The sequence below is a fragment of the Zalophus californianus genome, chromosome 5 (assembly GCF_009762305.2).
Source record: "Zalophus californianus isolate mZalCal1 chromosome 5, mZalCal1.pri.v2, whole genome shotgun sequence".
Lineage (NCBI taxonomy): Eukaryota > Metazoa > Chordata > Mammalia > Carnivora > Otariidae > Zalophus > Zalophus californianus.
The window spans coordinates 27,625,171-27,643,399 of record NC_045599.1 but is presented as its reverse complement, the minus strand read 5'-3'; the positions used below and the strand labels follow the sequence as shown (position 1 = coordinate 27,643,399).

The 18,229-nt window shown below is 41.0% G+C and overlaps 1 protein-coding gene across 1 annotated transcript; it reads left to right on the top strand.

Moving 5' to 3' along the window:
* Positions 1 to 1,192: 1,192 nt before the first annotated feature.
* On the top strand, positions 1,193 to 17,606 carry SKP1 (S-phase kinase associated protein 1). The gene is made up of 6 exons (XM_027604311.2): positions 1,193 to 1,345; positions 4,528 to 4,624; positions 9,818 to 9,891; positions 13,755 to 13,898; positions 15,371 to 15,511; positions 16,199 to 17,606. Exons 2-6 carry the CDS (start codon positions 4,528 to 4,530, stop codon positions 16,232 to 16,234), a joined length of 492 nt encoding a protein of 163 aa, XP_027460112.1. The 5' UTR covers positions 1,193 to 1,345; the 3' UTR covers positions 16,235 to 17,606.
* The last annotated feature ends 623 nt before the right edge of the window (positions 17,607 to 18,229 follow it).

Genomic DNA, 18,229 nt, shown 5'->3' with positions numbered 1-18,229 from the left:
TCATCTCCTTGCCATCAGCGGCTGCACCTGACAGACACTGGATACCACAGCTTGTAGACAAAGACCTGGTAACCCAAGAAGCTGCTTGGCCTCTCTGCGCAGTCCCATCCCAGAAGAGCTGCAGGCCTCTGGTTTCTTTAGGGGGCCCTGTGTGGAAGTGTCTTTTGTCTCCCTGGCATCAGGAATCCCATCACATGCCTGGTGGTTAGGTGAGACAGGCGCCTCAGTCTCCTAGGGAGGGGTGACAATGTTCACCCAGCAGCAATAGGATGGAGTCCCACAGAGAGCCCCTGACTGGATGGCATGGGGCTGGGGGGGGGGGGCAGTGTTTTGCCACAAACCCTAACCCCTCTCCCTTAGCGTTGGCTTCATCCCATGGACCCAGTCGACTTCAGGAAGCATCCCATGCAAGAGTTCTGTGCACGCTGCACCCTGGCTGCCTGGTTCCCCCCAGAATCCCGCAGCACTGCCTCACACACACGTTTGCTAAGTACTCAGTACTCGGTACTCAGTACACGAGTGCTGAGTGAATGGATTTTCGCTGCTAGAGAGACCTCCTTTCCAGACTTGGGGTTTTGCGGCAACAATGGTTCTTGTGGCCTGGAGGCCTCTTCAGAAAACAACGGTAGGAAACAAGGCTGAACAGCACTACACTGTGTTGTTCTGACTCTGTTCTGAGGCATAAAGCTGGGAAAGGGCAACAACACTTCACCTCATGGGTTATTGTGGACAGTGAGCTAACGAATGCTGGGCTCAGGGGATGTCACCGAGGCCCCGAGAGGAATCTCAGAGCGGTGACTGCCGTTGCCCATCTGTCATTCTTGCGGGCCTCTTCTCCCCGTCATGAAGGGAGAGCTACAGCCCCTCCCCAACACTAACCCCTCCGCGCCACACACCCACTCGCAGTTTCTAGGCTTTTCAGGGCTGGGGTCTTTAATTCGGTTTAGGCCAGCCCCTGCCTGAAGGACCCTTGCAGGCTGCGGAGTACCCCAGCCAGTCCCGCGTTCCTGCTTTCAGGACAGCGAAACGCGCTTGCGGGGGTGGGGGCGGGTGGGGCACGGGGGGGCGGGTGGGGGTAAGAACGAAGCCCCGCCCCCGCGCCGTCGCGCCGGCCGCCTGTCAGCCCCGCCGTCCTCCGCCTGCGTCAGGCGATCTCGGCGGCCAGCCCCGCCGGCTCTGTGACGCCACGGGCCCCGGGGTCCTCGGCGCCTGCGCCCGCTCCTATAAAGGCCGACGCCGCGCCGCGCCGCCGTAGTGGCCTTGTTCTCCGCCTTTCTTTTCTCTTATCTGCGGCCGCTCTGTTCTTGTCAGCCTACAGCCCGCAGTCTGCCTGAGACCGAGCACCGTGAGTGGCCGCCGACCGAGCGGGAAGGGGCGGTGGCGCCGTGGATTGCCAGCTGGGTGGCCGCACGGTTGCGGCTTTGGCCTGCCGGAGGCGGGAGGCACCTGGGCCTGGCCTCCCTCAGGCCCAGTGGAACCCGTCGCGGACCCTGTTCTCGGGAGGTGCCGGCGGGCCCCTCTCCTGGCCGCGCGTCCTCACGGCGCCTCGTGGGCGCCGGGGCGGGAGGGCGGGCGGGAGAAGGTGCGAACCTGGCCGGGAATTGGTCCTTTTTCGCACGGGGCGAGTGTCCGCCTGCGCGGAGCTCGGTTGCAAGGCCCAGGCTGCGGCCCGGAGCCTCCCTTGGCCCTGAGCCTACCGGCCTCGGGGACCCAGGGCGGGGGTGGCGGCGGGGCTTTCAGTGGAGGTCCCTAGGCTGTCGTGAGCGTGGGCGTGTGTGCGTGTTTGTTGTTTCGGTGTGCGGAAGGAGCGTGGCGGTGGGAGCATGGGAGCGCTGGATTTTTCGCTCCCATCCTTTCTCTTTTATCTGGCGTCACTAGTCACCGGTCCTGGCTAACTGTGCTTGGGCCGCATGTTTGCCCAGCAGGCTGCTTGCTTCTTCAGAATTGCTCTCTCCATTATTTTGCCATAGCTTGGAGTTGGTGAAACAACTGTTGAAATAGCAGATGTTCTTATCGTAGTGGCGTGACTTTTAGGAGGCCCATCTCTTTCAAAGCCAGACACTTTAAGTTTTACAGAAATTGGAGGTTCACCTGGATAAAGATCACAGGTTTGGCTTTTGGGGTCATGAATTTTTCATCAGAGCCTCACAGTAGAATATCTGTGTCGTAGAGCAATGCAGACTTGTCCATTCTGCTTTCAAAAAGGTATCAGAATTCGGGTCACTGAAAACACAGGTTTTTCTTTACGTTGTTGATAGAATCTATTTCATGCTAGTCATGGAGGGTGATTGATTTTCAAGATAAGGAACTTAAGGAATTGTCCTGAAAGCATGTCAAATCAAAATCTCGTCCATTATCATTACAGTTTTGCACTGAATTCTAGCTCTATGACATTAAAAGAAACTTCTCTTTGAGTATTAAGTTTGGGATCACAGAGTGCCTTCAATTACAGATTAACCCTTTGCTTCCCTGCTTATTTAATGAGATCTCAACCCCCTAAAGAGTAACTTAATACAGGACTTTGACTGTGACTAAGCAGATGTGGTTATTTACCATGAGTTATTTGAAAGAAGTATGAAATGATCATCGTGCTTAAAAGTAGTTTTATCAACTGTATTGCCAGACTTGTCTTTCTGTAGTCATTCCAGTACCATGGAATATAAAAAGAACATAGAATGTTTTGTAATTAAAAATTGGGTTCATGTTAAAATATTTCTTTGGGAGATACCTTTTGTTACTGCCTTGTCACAGGGAAGGTCCTCTGCTCTGGCCCTTCTCCATTGAATAGGACAACTGCATTATTGGCAAGCACTAAGCAACATGGAGGAACAGACATATTTGTGAACTGAAAAGTGAAATCTGAATCTCTCCAACCATGGATGAGTGAGAGGATATTTCAGTGGCTGATTTTAAAACATAGCTTTACCTTTTTGCTTCCTTTCTCTAACAGCTTATTTGGGGAATGGAGATAATTGCCTAAGAAAAGCAGAATGAATATTTTAACTGATTTAATGGAGGCTTTGATCCTAAAATAGGTGCAGTGAATGTTTTAAATGCCAAATTCTACACTCTTGAGTTAATAGTGACATTGCAGGATTATGAATACCTGAGAAGCATGGGCCTTTAAAATCTATATTTGATATTTGAAGGGATCATGAAGTAATCGTTAGAGTCAGGTATTGCTGCCCTTCCTCCTTCCCTCAAGAATCTGAAGATAAATTGATGGCTTAGAACTTTTAATTTTAAAGAAGTGGTTTTTGCTAGAACTCATGTCCTTTGTAGTTAATTGCTTAACTAATTTTTATCTAAGAGGTACCTTTTTCCCAATGACTCGGAATTAATCTGAGTTAGTAAATACGTTTTTGAAGCAAGAAACACATAATTTCTATGAGAATCTTAGCAGAACTCAAACTTGGGCACCTGGGCAGTCAGTAATGAAAGATAAAAAGGACTGTTAAATTTATTTTTATTTTTTTAAAGATTTTATTTATTTATTTGACACAGAGAGAGAGACAGAGAGAGCACAAGCAGGGGGAGTGGCAGGCAGGCAGAGAGAGAGGGAGAGGGAGAAACAGACTCTCTGCTGAGCAAGGAACCTGATGCGGGGCTTGACCTCAGCCGAAGGCAGCCGCTTAACCGACTGAGCCACCCAGGCGCCCCAGGACTGTTAAATTTAAGTACCTTATTTGGTTTAGCAGATTGGATGGACATTTGTTTATCCTTAAAGATATTATTATCTTATATATTTTACATTGATGGAAACATAAAATAAGAATATTCTTATATATTCTTTGGATCACAACTCATTTTTCACTGGTAAATCTCAGTATTGGAAAATTTATATCTTATATTTTGTAGCTTTATTTTGGATTGACTACCCTCTCGTTTGCAGGAGGTTTACTGTGGCAGCTAACTATTCAGATGAGAGTAGTCAGTATTTAGTGAAAGCAGAAAGGCAGGCAAAGGGGTGCCTGGGTGATGCAGTCCGTTAAGCCTCCGACTCTTGGTTTTGGCTCCAGCCATGATCTCAGGGTCATGGGATCAAGCCCCACATGGGTCTCCATGCTCCCTGCACAGAGTCTGCTTAAGATACTCTCTCGCTCTGCCCCTCCTCAACGTGCGTATGTGTGTGTGCACACGTGGTCTTTCTCTCCTGCTCTCTTTAAAATAAATATATCTTTAAAAAAAATGAATTGCAGGCAGAGACTAAATAAGTTTATTTTAAATATATTTTGCATTAAAAATGTAGGATGTAACTCTTAAATTTATACCAGTAATAAGTTCAGTAGGGCAAGCCTTAAAAACTTGTGTTCCTAGGAGTTATACTTTGAAAAAATTGACAGCAACATTTCTGTGCTAGCCTGTGAATAATCATTTGCAGTGTTTTACAGGGTTATAAAAATACTACATGGCCTTAGGATTTTATAGGTAATAAGTTAGAGGTCTTCTAAGAACAGACTGTAGTTTATGAAATGTATAAAACTAATCTCTCTTAAATTTCAAATTCAATATAATACCTTTTTTTAGATGCCTTCAATTAAGTTGCAGAGTTCCGATGGAGAGATATTTGAGGTTGATGTTGAAATTGCCAAACAGTCTGTGACTATCAAGACCATGTTGGAAGGTAAGTTTATTAGAAAACCTGGGTCAGAGGAGAGAAGAAGTAATATTTAGTTGGAGATAACCTGTGAACATTGAATTTATACAAGTCATCACAATTTGTCACTAGATGCTCAAGAGTATGAAGGGGTCATGTTTACATTTTTTAAATTAAAGAATTAACTGCATCTTTCTGATAGAGGACATCCTTTCTGCATTGTTTGAATTAATGGACTTTTTTCATATAGATAAGACCATAAGCTAATACTGAAGTGATTTCTAAGCATCAGACAATGACCCAATTCTGTTTCAAGTGAATATGGATTCACAGTTTCTAATGAGAAAAATAAAAGGCTCTGAAAAAGAGATACCTTCCTATATGGTATCTAAATACAGTGCTTTGTCTCAACAGAGAAGTAAGCTGAGTAGATGGTAAACTGAGACGTCTTTTTTTTAACCAAGTTTTCCATTTTGTCCATTTTGTCATTCCTCTGAAACTGCTGCAAAGCATATACACGGCACATTGAAGAAATAAGGTTAGAAAACAGGTCCTGAAACATTTTGAAACTTTAACTAGTTAAAATCAATCTTAATATTAACTAGTGGGCTGACAGACATTAATAGTATATGGAGACATTACAATTCAATTTTTAGCATTGGTGAAAAAAAATTAACAGTAATAAGACTGTGCTTTAGTATTCAAATATAAAAGGTTTTTATGTAGCTTATGCTTAAGTGAAAAGTTATGTGCCAAGCACTAGTTGTGGGGTTAAAGGAAGATAAGTGAGAAATAGTCTTTGCTCTTAAAGAATTTATAAACTAGGAAGGGAGAAAGACACCAAAGAAGACAAGACTGTCACATGGTGTAATTAGTGTGTTAGTATAGTGTGCTGAGTGGTGCTGGGGGAACGTCTTGGCTGATGTTATTTTTCAAGCTTGTGGAGAGACTATAGTGGGTAGTACTAATGAGGTGATAATTTCAAATCTAGTAAAATTAGGGTCTTTTGGGAGATGATTCTGAGGTAAAGTGGACAAGATGTGTTAGAGAAAAGTAGAGTTGAGGTTTTTGGTTGGGGTTTATTGGTATGGAATGAGATTGTGTTATTGTAGTTGGTAGAACTGAAGAATGGGTTTGAGAGAAATGGGAAAAAAATGACTTTGAGGTGACTATGTTAGGTATGTTTGATCCCCCACCCAGAAGATTTTTGTAACAGTCTAGTAGGCAGTTGAGTATGTGGATCTTGGCCTCTGAGCTGTGGACTGCTGGAGATACATAGACTTTGTGTGGTGGATTATAGGAGTATTTATCTATGGGAGTAAATGAGGTTGGCAGTCAGCCATATTGGAATGGGAGGCAGGTGGTGGTTCTCCAGTAGAAGTCAGAAGTGGAGAATGGGTGGAGTAAGATTTGTGGAAGCCAAGGGAAGAGGGAGGCATTTTGAGGTGACCAGAATGATTATCACATTCATATACTGCACGGTGGTCATTTGGAATTTCATAGTAAGAGGATTTCTTAATGGCATTTATTAGGTGTGGTAGAGGCAAAAGCTAAATTGCAGAGGGTGTGTCTTTTCTAAGCTGGTGACTTCTGTTTGCTGATAAAAGCTGAACATGTAACTGTTTTTTGGTAATTAGTACCAATCATGTGGCACTTACAGTCTTGTATCCTGGTAACTTAAATAAATAGATCACTCCTATTAAGTTGTAAACCCCTTGGTACATCCCACAGTCACTGTTCATCAAGTACCTGTTGAATGAAGAACTATGGTATGGTCACTAATAAAGAGTGTGAAAGCAATCCAAGTGTCCCTAAAGGCAGGTGAGTAAGGCTTTATCTAGAAGATGTAGAAACTGATACCAAAATTTGCTGCCTGAATACTTGCTTTGACAATGGAAGTGTTCTTTATTTCATCTTAGTTGGTGTCTGGCACACTAATCTGTCCTGTGCTGCTTCAAAGAAGCATTTGCCAGTGTAAGAACATAGGGCTCTGTGAAGGTTTTCCACGCCTCCTTTGATCACTGAAGCAAGGGGCGTGATAGACAGCAACAGTTAAATGATTCTTTTCTTCCATAGCCTTTGGGTATCAGAGGTGAATGGTTTTAAATACCAGTGGTTTATATAGAATTCTATCCAGTTCAGGATTGGAGTCTATTGAATTTGGCAACTTACTGCTTTTCTTGTTTTGCATTTGTAGTATCTCTGATAATGGGTTTTTTGTGACTTAGAAAACAAAAATAAAACCTAATCACAGGATAATCAGAAGTGAAAATCTTGGCATGTGTACATGTGGATTGACTGATTTGTTCAAGTCCAGGTTGTGGTATCAGGATACGGTTGTCTTTCAGAAGTCCTTGAAACTAAATAGCTTAAAGGAATGACTGTTGATACTTGTGCATTCAGTCTAAAAGTAGAAAAGACATTGTACATCTTAGTTTAAATGCTAGAGAAGTGATCTTTTACAACTGTAAGGCCCTTCTTTTTAATACGACTTAAACCTTCTTCCAAATAATGTTTGGATCTAAACTAGTTGGTCTTCTCTGTTATGTTTTCTGTACTATCTTGGTTCCCCAAACACAAGTATTTTATATAGTGTGACTTCGTTTTCTTCCCTCTGATGAAGAATACTTCATACTAATACAGGAGAAGCAAAAGTGGCTTAGTCCAAATTGACACAGTCATTTTTATAGTTTTACTCTAGATGGAGATGGGATCAGGGAGCAACATTAGTAGAAAGGAGGAGGGGAAATGAGTGATCCATCTCTACAGGAAAATAAGATACTTCTTGAATCTAATCTTTACCACTCCAGTGAAACTGCTTGTTAAGCTCAGGGACTGGCATGTTGTCAAGTGCGTTGTTTTATGTTTGATTCTCATCTAGACCAGTTGACACCATTTGATCATCCCCTTCTACATTCCACTTCCAGGATGTAACTTACTCACAGCTTTTTTTGTCTTCTCATCTTTAATGCTTGTAATTCCCAAGGGCTGGGTTAATCATTGAATCTCTTCATCATATTTATACTCCTTCATTCCCTTGGTCATCTCACTTAGTCTGATAGTGTTATAAGCCATCTATACACCAATCCCCCAAACTATCCATAATTCTCATCTCTTTTGATGTTTAGACTTGGCATAATTTAACTGCTTGGTCTATCCTTGCATCTCTAATAGGTACCTCAGACTTAGGAAACTAGAGTTCTTAATTCCCAGCCCTTTACAATAACAGTTCTCTGACAGCCTTCCCCATATCAGTTGATGGCACCTGCAGTGGCAGCTTCATCCCTCTAGTTGTTTATGTCATAACCCTTAGTCTTCCCTGACTCACATTGTACTTGCCATCTGTTGGCAAATCTTTTTGCCTCTACCATGGAAATGCGTCCAGAATTGGATCATTTCTTCTTCCATAGCTGTAAACCTGTATAAGCCATCTTGTGCTTGGATTATTGCCAGCCCCATAGTTGATTTCCTTCTTTTCCCTGCTGCTCTCGACCATCTCTTCCCGATACAGTAGCTAAAATGTTTGAGACCCTGTTACCGTCAGGTCCCCGTCACTGCTCTCATCTACTCCTTTCGCCCTTGCTAACCATGCTCTAGTAACACTACTAGATGGCTTTCGTGTTATTAGGACATTCCAGACCGTCCTATCAGAAGGCCTTGGCATTTGTCATTTCCACTGCGTAGGTGTTCTCTCTCCTTTACGATTTTACTATAGTGTCATCTTGTCAGTGAGACATCTTGAGCAGTTCTGTCTAAAATTGCAACAATTCTTTTCTGTCCTCCGGTATTCGTTGCTGACTCTCCATTGCCTGGGACACCTGTTACACATCGGAACTCAAATGGTTTGACTCAACACTGGCCATGTCAGCATAACTGATACTCAACTATAACCAATGTAGAGCTGAAGTAACTTGTGGCCTCTAATACTGGTACTTGCTAACTATTAAATAACTTTGGGCAGCTCTTTTTTAAGTCATGTAGAAACTGAAGGACAGACCCATTTGGCATGAAAAATACTCTTATTTAGAATCTTTAATTTTTATTTGTTTTAAAGATTTTATTTATTTGCCAGAGAGAGTGAGCGAGCACACAAGCAGTGGGAGCGGCAGGCAGAGGGAGAAGCATTCTCCCCTCTGAGCAAGGAGCCCGATGTGGGACTCGATCCCAGGACCCTGGGCTCATGACCTGAGCCAAAGGCAGACGCTTAACCGACTGAGCCACCCAGGTGTCCCTAAGTAACAGGGATTTTAATTTTAAGTTTTCTCTTTGGACTTAACCGATCACTTTGAGGATTTGGAAGTTAGGCTTTTTAGTAGGACAACCTGTAGATTCAAAATTATAGATAATATGTATGTGATGAATAATGGGTACACACTGAAATTGAGTCCCTCAACCCACATTGTTGTTAACTTCCCTATAGATAATATTGTTAACAGTTCGTTATGTATCCTTCTGAAGATATTTTAAAATCTAAATATATAAGTGTAGGGGCACCTGGGTGGCTCAGTTGGTTAAGCGTCTGTCTTCGGCTCAGGTCATGATCCCAGGGTCCTGGGATCAGGCCCCGCATCGGGCTCCCTGCTCGGTGGGAAGTCTGCTTCTCCCTCTGCCTCTCCCCCTGCTTGTGTTCCTGCTCTCGCTCTCTCTATCAAATAAATAAAATCTTCAAACAAACAAACAAAACTTTAATCATGAAATCATACCCAGTATGTTTGGAGCGGCCTGCCTTATTTTTGTCAGTGGCTGCATGATTTGTTGTGTGTGTATATGTATACATCTTTGGGCTTCGGATTTTAATAGATTGAGATTCTGTTACTTGAAATACTTTTTATTCTGTTTTTCTAAATGCTGCCCATCTAGAGAGTTTGGTATAAAAAGTAAGGATAATAAGGGTCTGGCTTCGATTGCCTCCCCCCACACACATGGCTTTCCAGTCATCTCAATCCCCCTTGTTATTAAGTTACTTTTCTTCCTCCTTAAAGATTCTGTTTATGTAATATTCCTGTATTTGTCTACTCATACAACTTAGTTTAGTTTTGGGCGGTTTATGGACCTTATGTTAGAAACTGCTTATTTTAAAGCTCATAAGAGAACTGTTTTAAGTAGAGGATTTTTCATGGTCTTTTAGACAACGTCTTGCAAGGTATTTGAGATGTCTGGTTGGTGTAAATGTTATAATAGAATTAGGAAATAATGATAGCTCTCTTCTGGTTTTCTTAGATTTGGGAATGGATGATGAAGGAGATGATGACCCAGTTCCTCTACCAAATGTTAATGCAGCAATATTAAAAAAGGTAAGGTAACAAACTATGTGCTTTTCTTTGTCATTTAACGTCTTGGTGATCTTCCTATACTGCTGCATAGGTAGCTTCCTTACCCAGACGGATTATGACTCTAGGTGTCTGTTGTATTTATTTAACCAGGCCCTGTGAATATTTGAGTTGTGTAGTCTTTTTTTTTTTTTTTTTTGAGTAGGCTCCATGCCCAGTGCAGAGTGCAGTGTGGGGCTTGAACTCACCACCCTGACATCAAGACCTGAGCTGAGATCAAGAGTCGGACACTTAAACCGACTGAGCCACCCAGTCACTCCAAGTTGTGTAGTCTTTTTGATAAAAACATTTAAATTACTGAAATATAACAGTATGTGCTTAGCAAAAAGGAAAAAAATTTTTGTCCACTGAAAAGCTATGCCTCAAAGGGAGCTTGAGAACAAATGTACCCCCGCCATTGATCACCTTACCTTGTGTTTAAGCATAAAAGGCTCTTGACATTGAATAGAATTTTAGTGTTTCAGGGCACATGGCTCCTTACTAGAGCCAGCTATTTAATTGCATGCTCATTTGGAGAAACAGCACCTAGTTTTTATAGGGCAGAGGAAATAAGCAAGGCTTAGAGATGGGAATGGTTGGTTCCATTTGGCCCCTTTCTCAGAGATTTTCAAAAGTCATTAACCATATGCAATTTCATATTCTGCTTTCTCTTGACCCTGGTGTGAGATGCAGCTGTGCTGTATATTTTTCCATGTCTTAGCATAATTGGCTATTATCAGTTCTTTTAATTGCTCTAGACTGGGTAAAAAGTGATTCTCTAAGCCTGAACATTTTTTACATGTATTACTGGCCATTTATATTTCCTGCTTTGTTTTCCTTTGCACATCTTTCTAATGGGCTTTTAAAAAAATTGTTATAAATATACGTAACATCAAAATTACCATTTTTAACTTTTTTATATAGACAATTCCGTGGCATTAAGTACATTTGCACTGCTGTGCAATCACCACGACTTACCATCTCCAGAAATCTTTCATCATTGCAAACTGAAACTCTGTACCCTTTAAACAATAACTCATCAATACTTCCTGCTTCCAGCCCCTTGTAACCACTGTTCTACTTTCTGTCTCTATGAATTGGACTGCTGTGGGTACCTCCTGTAAGTGGGATTATACAATATTTGTCTTTTTGTTTCTGGCTTACTTCACTTTGCATAATGTTTTCAAGGTTCATCCATTTTGTAGTCTAGTGGGTTTTTTTTTTTAATTCTTTTTTTAAATATTTTATTTATTTATTCATGAGGGACAGAGGGAGAGAGAGAGGGAGAGAAGCAGAGGGAGAAGCAGGCTCCCAAGGTGCAGGGAGCCCGATGCGGGACTCGATCCCAGGACCCCGGGATCATGACCTGAGCCGAAGGCAGACGCTTAACGACTGAGCCACCCAGGCGCCCAGTCTAGTGGGTTTTTTATAGTTGTTGTTTATATAGCATTTCTATCACTTTGCATTGTCTTATGTCAGTTTATAGTATTTTATGGTTTAGAAGCTTTATACTTTATCTAGTTAGATCTTCTGGGTATTGTCTTGCAATTAACATTATATTTTATACTAATGTAAAGTGCATCTAAAAGGACTTACGTTTGCACTCATTCAAATGCCAGATATTTTTTAGGTGCTGGAGGTATAGCAGTGAACCAGAGACAGTCTCTGCCCTTAGGGAATTAACATTCTAAAGTGTGGGGGAAATGTATAATGTAAGAAATAATGTCAGATGGGAAAGCTATGGAGTATAAGTGGGTTGATTGGTGGAGAGTTAGCTATTTTTAAAATAAAGGTGGTCAGGAAATGCCTTACAGAGAAGTTGATCTTTGTTCAAAGACATGAATATGTGGGGGAAGAGAATTGTGGGCAGTGGGATCAAGTGCAGTGACCCTAAGATAAGAGCATGCTCTACCTTTTGAGGAAAGGTGGGGAGGCAAGTGGTGACTAGAGCATAGTGAACAAGCAAGGAGTTAGTACAGAAGGTCACAGTTGATGGGCTGGGTGATGCAGGGCCACTTCTGAGAGTAAGTTTTTTTTTTAATCTATTTGCATTATTAAGTCTTAGGCATATTTAAACTTATACACTGAATAATTGCATGATCCAAAAACTAAAAGTACACAGTAAAATCTCCCATCCTTGTCTCTATCTGACCTGAAACCCCCTCAAGTAATAATAATCAACATTAATTTTTTTTACTGTTATTTGTTTAAAGATTTTATTTATTTATTTGACAGAGAGACAGACCGTGAGAGAGGGAACACAAGCAGGGGGAGTGGGAGAGGGAGAAGCAGGCTTCTGGCAGAGCAGGGAGCCTGATGTGGGGCTCTATCCCAGGACCCTGGGATCATGACCTGAGCCGAAGGCAGACACCCAACAACTGAGCCACCTAGGTGCCCCTCAACATTAATTTCTTACTCTCTTAAGAGTTTTTTTTTTAATGCCTACATAAACAAATACTAATTGCTGTTTTTTTCTTATACAACTGGAATACTTCTTAAAAACATAATATTTCATGAAAACTCCTAGCTTGGCTTTTCCTTCTAGAATAGATCTTTCCTTTTTTTACCTCTGACAGTATAATTTCTTAGCTCTGCCTTTTTTTTTCCCCAGCATTTTTTATTTCTCCAGCATTATATACTATGAACAAAATTTAGTCATACAGAAAAGTGATATTACACAGCAAAAACCCATTTACCTACCACCTAGATTCTACAACTTGTCACACTTTCAGTGATGATTTAGGCCTTTATGATGGTACATGTGGTCTAACCTGCTTCCTGAAACTTGATATATGTTTGTTCCCCTATGAAGGGGACATTTCGGCTTTTCTTACTTTGTTCTTACACTCAGTAGTCTCGTGGTATTTGGAATTGCTTGGTGATAATGTATGCACATCCTCATCTTCACTAGGTATAGGTAGTTGCTAGATTACTTTTCAAAGGGATTATACCAATTTACACTCTCCATTATAAGAGTTTATGTTATCCTCACAGTGTTGCCAGTGATGAGTATAAAATCTTGGGTTTCTTTTTGGGGGGGGGGTCATTCTAGAGTAGGACTTGCCTGGAGTATCGATTTTTGTATCTAATGAGACTGCGCATTTTCTCCTGTTTGAGTATTCCGATTTCCTTTGTGAATAGCCTGTTCTTATCTGTAGCCTGTTTCTTTGTAGTGATTTTTTTTCTTTTTAAAGTAAGCTATATGCCCAATGGGTTCAAACTCACAATCCTGAGATTGAATCACATGTTCTATTGCCTGAGTCAGCCGGGTGCCCCACTTTGTAGTGATTTTTTTTTTTTTTTAAGATTTTTATTTATTTGACACAGAGAGAGACAGCGAGAAAGGGAACACAAGCAGGGGAAGTGGGAGAGGGAGAAGCAGGCTTCCCGCTGAGCAAGGAGCCCGATGCGGGGCTCGATCCCAGGACCCTGGGATCATGACCTGAGCCGAAGGCAGACGCTTAACAACTGAGCCACCCAGGCGCCCCTTTGTAGTGATTTTTAAAATTTATATTCTAGAGGGTAATCAGTTACCTGTTGTTCATGTTGCATGTATTTTCCACTCATTATCCTGTCTGACTTTGTGTATTTTTTTGCGAGGAGCTTTTTAATGTGGTCAAAATAGTAATCTGTCTGCAAGGTTTGCTATTCTCTAAGATCTTCTAGCCTCTAGGGTTGTGAAGATTCCTCAAGCTTTAGTTTTGCTTTTCAAACTCGGCCAGTAATTTGCTTACTCAAGTCAGCTTCTAGCTAGTTCTTAGCCCATTGTTAGGAATAACCTTGCACCAGTAGTAGAATGAGTATCTTGTGACGTAATGCCACAAAGGAATGAACTTTCTTTGTTACAGGTCATTCAGTGGTGCACCCACCACAAGGATGACCCCCCACCTCCCGAGGATGATGAGAACAAAGAAAAGCGGACAGATGATATCCCTGTTTGGGACCAAGAATTCCTGAAAGTTGACCAAGGAACACTTTTTGAACTTATTTTGGTATGTTTCTTAATACATTCTTTAAGATATCTCTAGTTCAGAGCCTTTAGCACTTGTAAGAGAGTTTGTTAAATTCATTGTTACTGAATTTTAATTCTCTCTCAACTCAAGTGCAGTGGTATATTTAAATTCACATATTAACAATCACGTTAAATGCAAATGGTCTAAACAAAACAATTAAAGGGTACAGATTGTCACATCGGATTAAGAAAAAACGGTTCAGCTATGGTGTCTCCAAAACACCCACTTTAAAGACACACTTGATTAAATTATGATTAAAGATTAAATTATGCTAACAGTAATCAAAAGAAAACTGCAGTGACTATCTTAAAGTAGATTTCAGAGCAAAGAATATCACCAGGATTAAAGAGGGTCATTGCATAATAATAAAGGCTTCAGTTCAATATTAAGAGGACATGACAGTCCTAAATGTTTATCTATCTAAAGGATTTCCAAAAAGTGAAACAAAAACCAATAGAACTCAAAGGATGAATAGACAAATCCACTGTCTGCTGTCTCCCCTTAATTGATAAAACAAGTGGAATGAGTAAGAATGTAGAAGATTCAAATAACACTATTGACAAACTTGTTCTGATAGACATTTATAGACCATTAAATCTCATGACATGCAATGAATGCATTTTCAAGTGTGTACTATTAAGATCGACATGTTCAAGGTAAAAAACAAGTCTTAAATTTGAAAGGATTCAAGGCACACTGTTTTCTGATCACAGTGAAATTAAATTAGAAGTCAGTGAGCAAAAGCTATCTGGAAAAACTTAAGTAACTTCTCAGTAACCCATGAGTCAAAGAAGAAATCAAAAGAAAAATTGGAAAAGAGAATTAGAAATTTTATGCCAGAAAGTATTTTGATCTGAATAGAAATACCCAACATATGAGAATGTATGAGATGTAGCTGAAGTAGTATTCAGAGGGAAGTTGGTAGCACCAAAGCACCTGTATTGGAAAAGAAAAAAGTCTCAAATCAGTGATCTAAGCTTTTACCTTAAACTAGTCAAAGATGAAATTAAGCCCAAAGAAAGGAAGTGTTAAAGGTAAGAATATAAATTTATATAGCAGAGAACAGGAGAGAAAACCAAAGAATCTAAAAGCTCACTTTCTGAAAAGATCAGTAAAATGCAACGCTGTTGTTGCTTCTGCCTCTGTAAATATTTTTGTCAAGATTTGCCATGTGGTGCTTGTGTGCCTGTGAGCACACATACACACACCCACAAGTAGTGACCATTCTTTAGCATTTGAGGTGGGGTGATTTGCTTAAGGCAGCAGCAGGACTCCATATTACAGAAGGTGTAACGAAGGGGATGTATGAAAATATTTCACCAAAGAATCTGATTTTCCCTTTAATTTCATGAAATTAGCATTTTAAGCTTAATTAGTATGGATTTACAGTCACTAACTTTGGATTTAGTTTAAAACATCACATATACTTTAATGAAAACAACACTTTCCAGGCTGCGAACTACTTAGACATCAAAGGTTTGCTTGATGTTACATGCAAGACTGTTGCCAATATGATCAAGGGGAAAACTCCTGAGGAGATCCGCAAGACCTTCAATATCAAAAATGACTTTACTGAAGAAGAGGAAGCCCAGGTAAGTTGCTCACAGCTTGTTCCTGATCACATGCTTTTTAAAAAAAAGTAAAACTCAAAACATGCCTGGGGATGTGTCTCTGTCAAGGAGACTTGACTTTCTGAAGGATGATAATAGGTACTTTCTGTGTCATAAAAAATACTCTTGTTGAGAGATTGGTCTGTGAATCTAAACGCTTACCTGCTACCCCTCTTGTATAAGCATAAGAACAATTAGTTTTCAACGAAAGGTGCTCTTTGATATTTACTCCTTCACAGTTACTGGTTTGGGCACCTGGGTCCTTAAATGTAAGCCATAACTTATTTGACTTCAGAAAACCAAGACCTGTGGGTGTTCTGCCAGGATACTTAAAAGCATCTTAGTGAATGGGGGAAGAAATGAATGAATAGATCACAGTGTTGACACAGTTACAAACTGAAATAATGTGAATGAAGTATTTGAATTTGCTGTCAGTTCTGGTGACTGAAGCTTTAATTGCCCATTGCTTCTGCTTTTTTGATCATTTCAGCAGGGCAGAATAAAAACCTGGGGAGGCGAAGAAGGGTAAGGAAGTGTACTCATAACTGGGTATTTTTCTAGTTTTCCGTCTGTCCCTTTGTGACCCTCTTCACAGGCTGTTAATGAATCATTAGGTAGTAGTCTTAAGAAAGACTACTTAAGGTACTTCCTTCTATCTGTCTCTTCTAGGTACGCAAAGAGAACCAGTGGTGTGAAGAGAAGTGAAATGTTATGCCTGACACTGTAACACTGTAAGGATTGTTCCAAATACTAGTTGCACTGCTCTGTTTATAATTGTTAATATTAGACAAACAGTAGGCAAATGGCAGCAGCAAATCAGTTTAAGCAGAATATTGTCCTCCTTGCATGTGTAGTTTGAGTACAGATTCCAAACTTATGGCTGAGTTTCTTCTAGTATGATCAAAAGTTTCTTTTTTCTTTGCTCTAAATAAACCTGAACTGTGGGTTCTCTGTAGAAGGTGGCATTTTGGGCTTTCCAAAACTCCCTTTGTAAAGCGATTTCTGCCTAGTTTATTGTCTAGTTAACTTTAGTTTAATGACCTTTTAAAAGTTGGCATTGTAAATAAAACAAGTTGAAAAAAGTTTTCTGAAATAGAATTAACAACATATTCTCTTTATTCATGAGTTGGAAACTGGAAAAAGGCTACCTGAGGTAAATGTTTTGAGTGGGGTTATTAGGATGTCTTCCAGCTTCCTGGAGTCAAGGAGTACCACTGGTATTGATTAGCCTGTATGTAGCAGGGCTCCTTTAATTGGATCTAAGGACTTGTTTTTGCATTTTTAATCCTCAGCTTTGAATATGTTGGCTAGAGACTCAGTTACTACTCAGTTTGTGGTTTTGGGGGAAATATAACTAGCGAGTCTGTTAGCTTTTCGATTAAAAAAGGCATAACCCATGTGGTTATGTCATCTTATAATCATTGATCCCATGTGGGGGAAACTTCACACTACTTGCATGTAAAAAATAATTTAACCTTTAACGTTAAAAACCTAGAAAGCATCCATCATGAATGCAAGATACTTTCAATAAAAAATAAGTTACGTAGTAGGTGGTAAATGGTTTGCTTTTGTGTACTTAACTGTGTCTCTTCACTTACTAGTAAATGAGTTAAGTATATGTACGGTTCTGTAGCTGGAGACAGCTTGCAGGCAGTTCTTGTCCTAGCTCGCTGGGGGCTGCTGACCTAACCCTTGGGTTCTGATAGACTTGTGTCTCTTCTGACTGTCATGATCTGGTTCCCTGGAGCCAGTGCTTCAGTTCTTAACTGGTGCACGTGGCCGCACAGGACTGCACTCATTGTTCCCAGCCTCTGCCCTACAGTCGAAGGAAGTTTTCTCGGTGCTTGAGATGGCTCACAAAATGTTACGTCTTTTTCGTTCCTCCTTGTGCTCCCTTTTCTCTTTCTTTCCCATGTAGCATCATCTGTATTCACATGGAGTCCTACCACATTCTCTTTGTGTTTACCGTGAGCTGTTTTGGCTCAGATTATTTGCTGATAGTACTTTGCTTTTATACTTCACTTCTCGTTTGCCCTGAATCTGTATCTTGTTTAATAAAGTCCCATATACTGTCTCACATGAATTCCTGTTTGTCGTTTGTACCAGAGATTGCAAACTACAGCCCATGTGTGGGTGAAATCCAGCCCACAGCCTATTTTTGCAGTCTTTGAGTTAACAATTGGTCTTATGTCTTTAAAGGATTATTAAAAAATCAATACAGGAGACTGTATTTGACTGAAAAGCCTAAAGTGTTTATTCTCTGGCCCTTGAGAGAAAAAGTTTGCCAACCCTTGTGACTGCTTCTGGATCCCTGATTCCCTTTATCTCAGGAATTAGCTTGTTTTCCATTTGTCGTGGGTTCACTTGAAAGGTAGCAGAATTCAATCCTAGCTGGAGTGTCTCACCTTTAATTCCCACCATAACAGTCAGTTCTTGCAAAAAGTTTAACCACCCCCAGCAAGATCTCTAGCATGATTGTGAAAAATAGAACTCTTGGACACCTGGTGGCTCAGTCGTTGGGTGTCTGCCTTCGGCTCAGGACATGATCCCAGGGTCCTGGGATCGAGCCCCGCATCGGGCTCCCTGCTCCGCGGGAAGCCTGCTTCTCCTCCCACTCCCCCTGCTTGTGTTCCCTGTCTCACTGTCTCTCTCTCTCTCTGTCAAATAAATAAATAAAATCTTAAAAAAAAGAAAAATAGA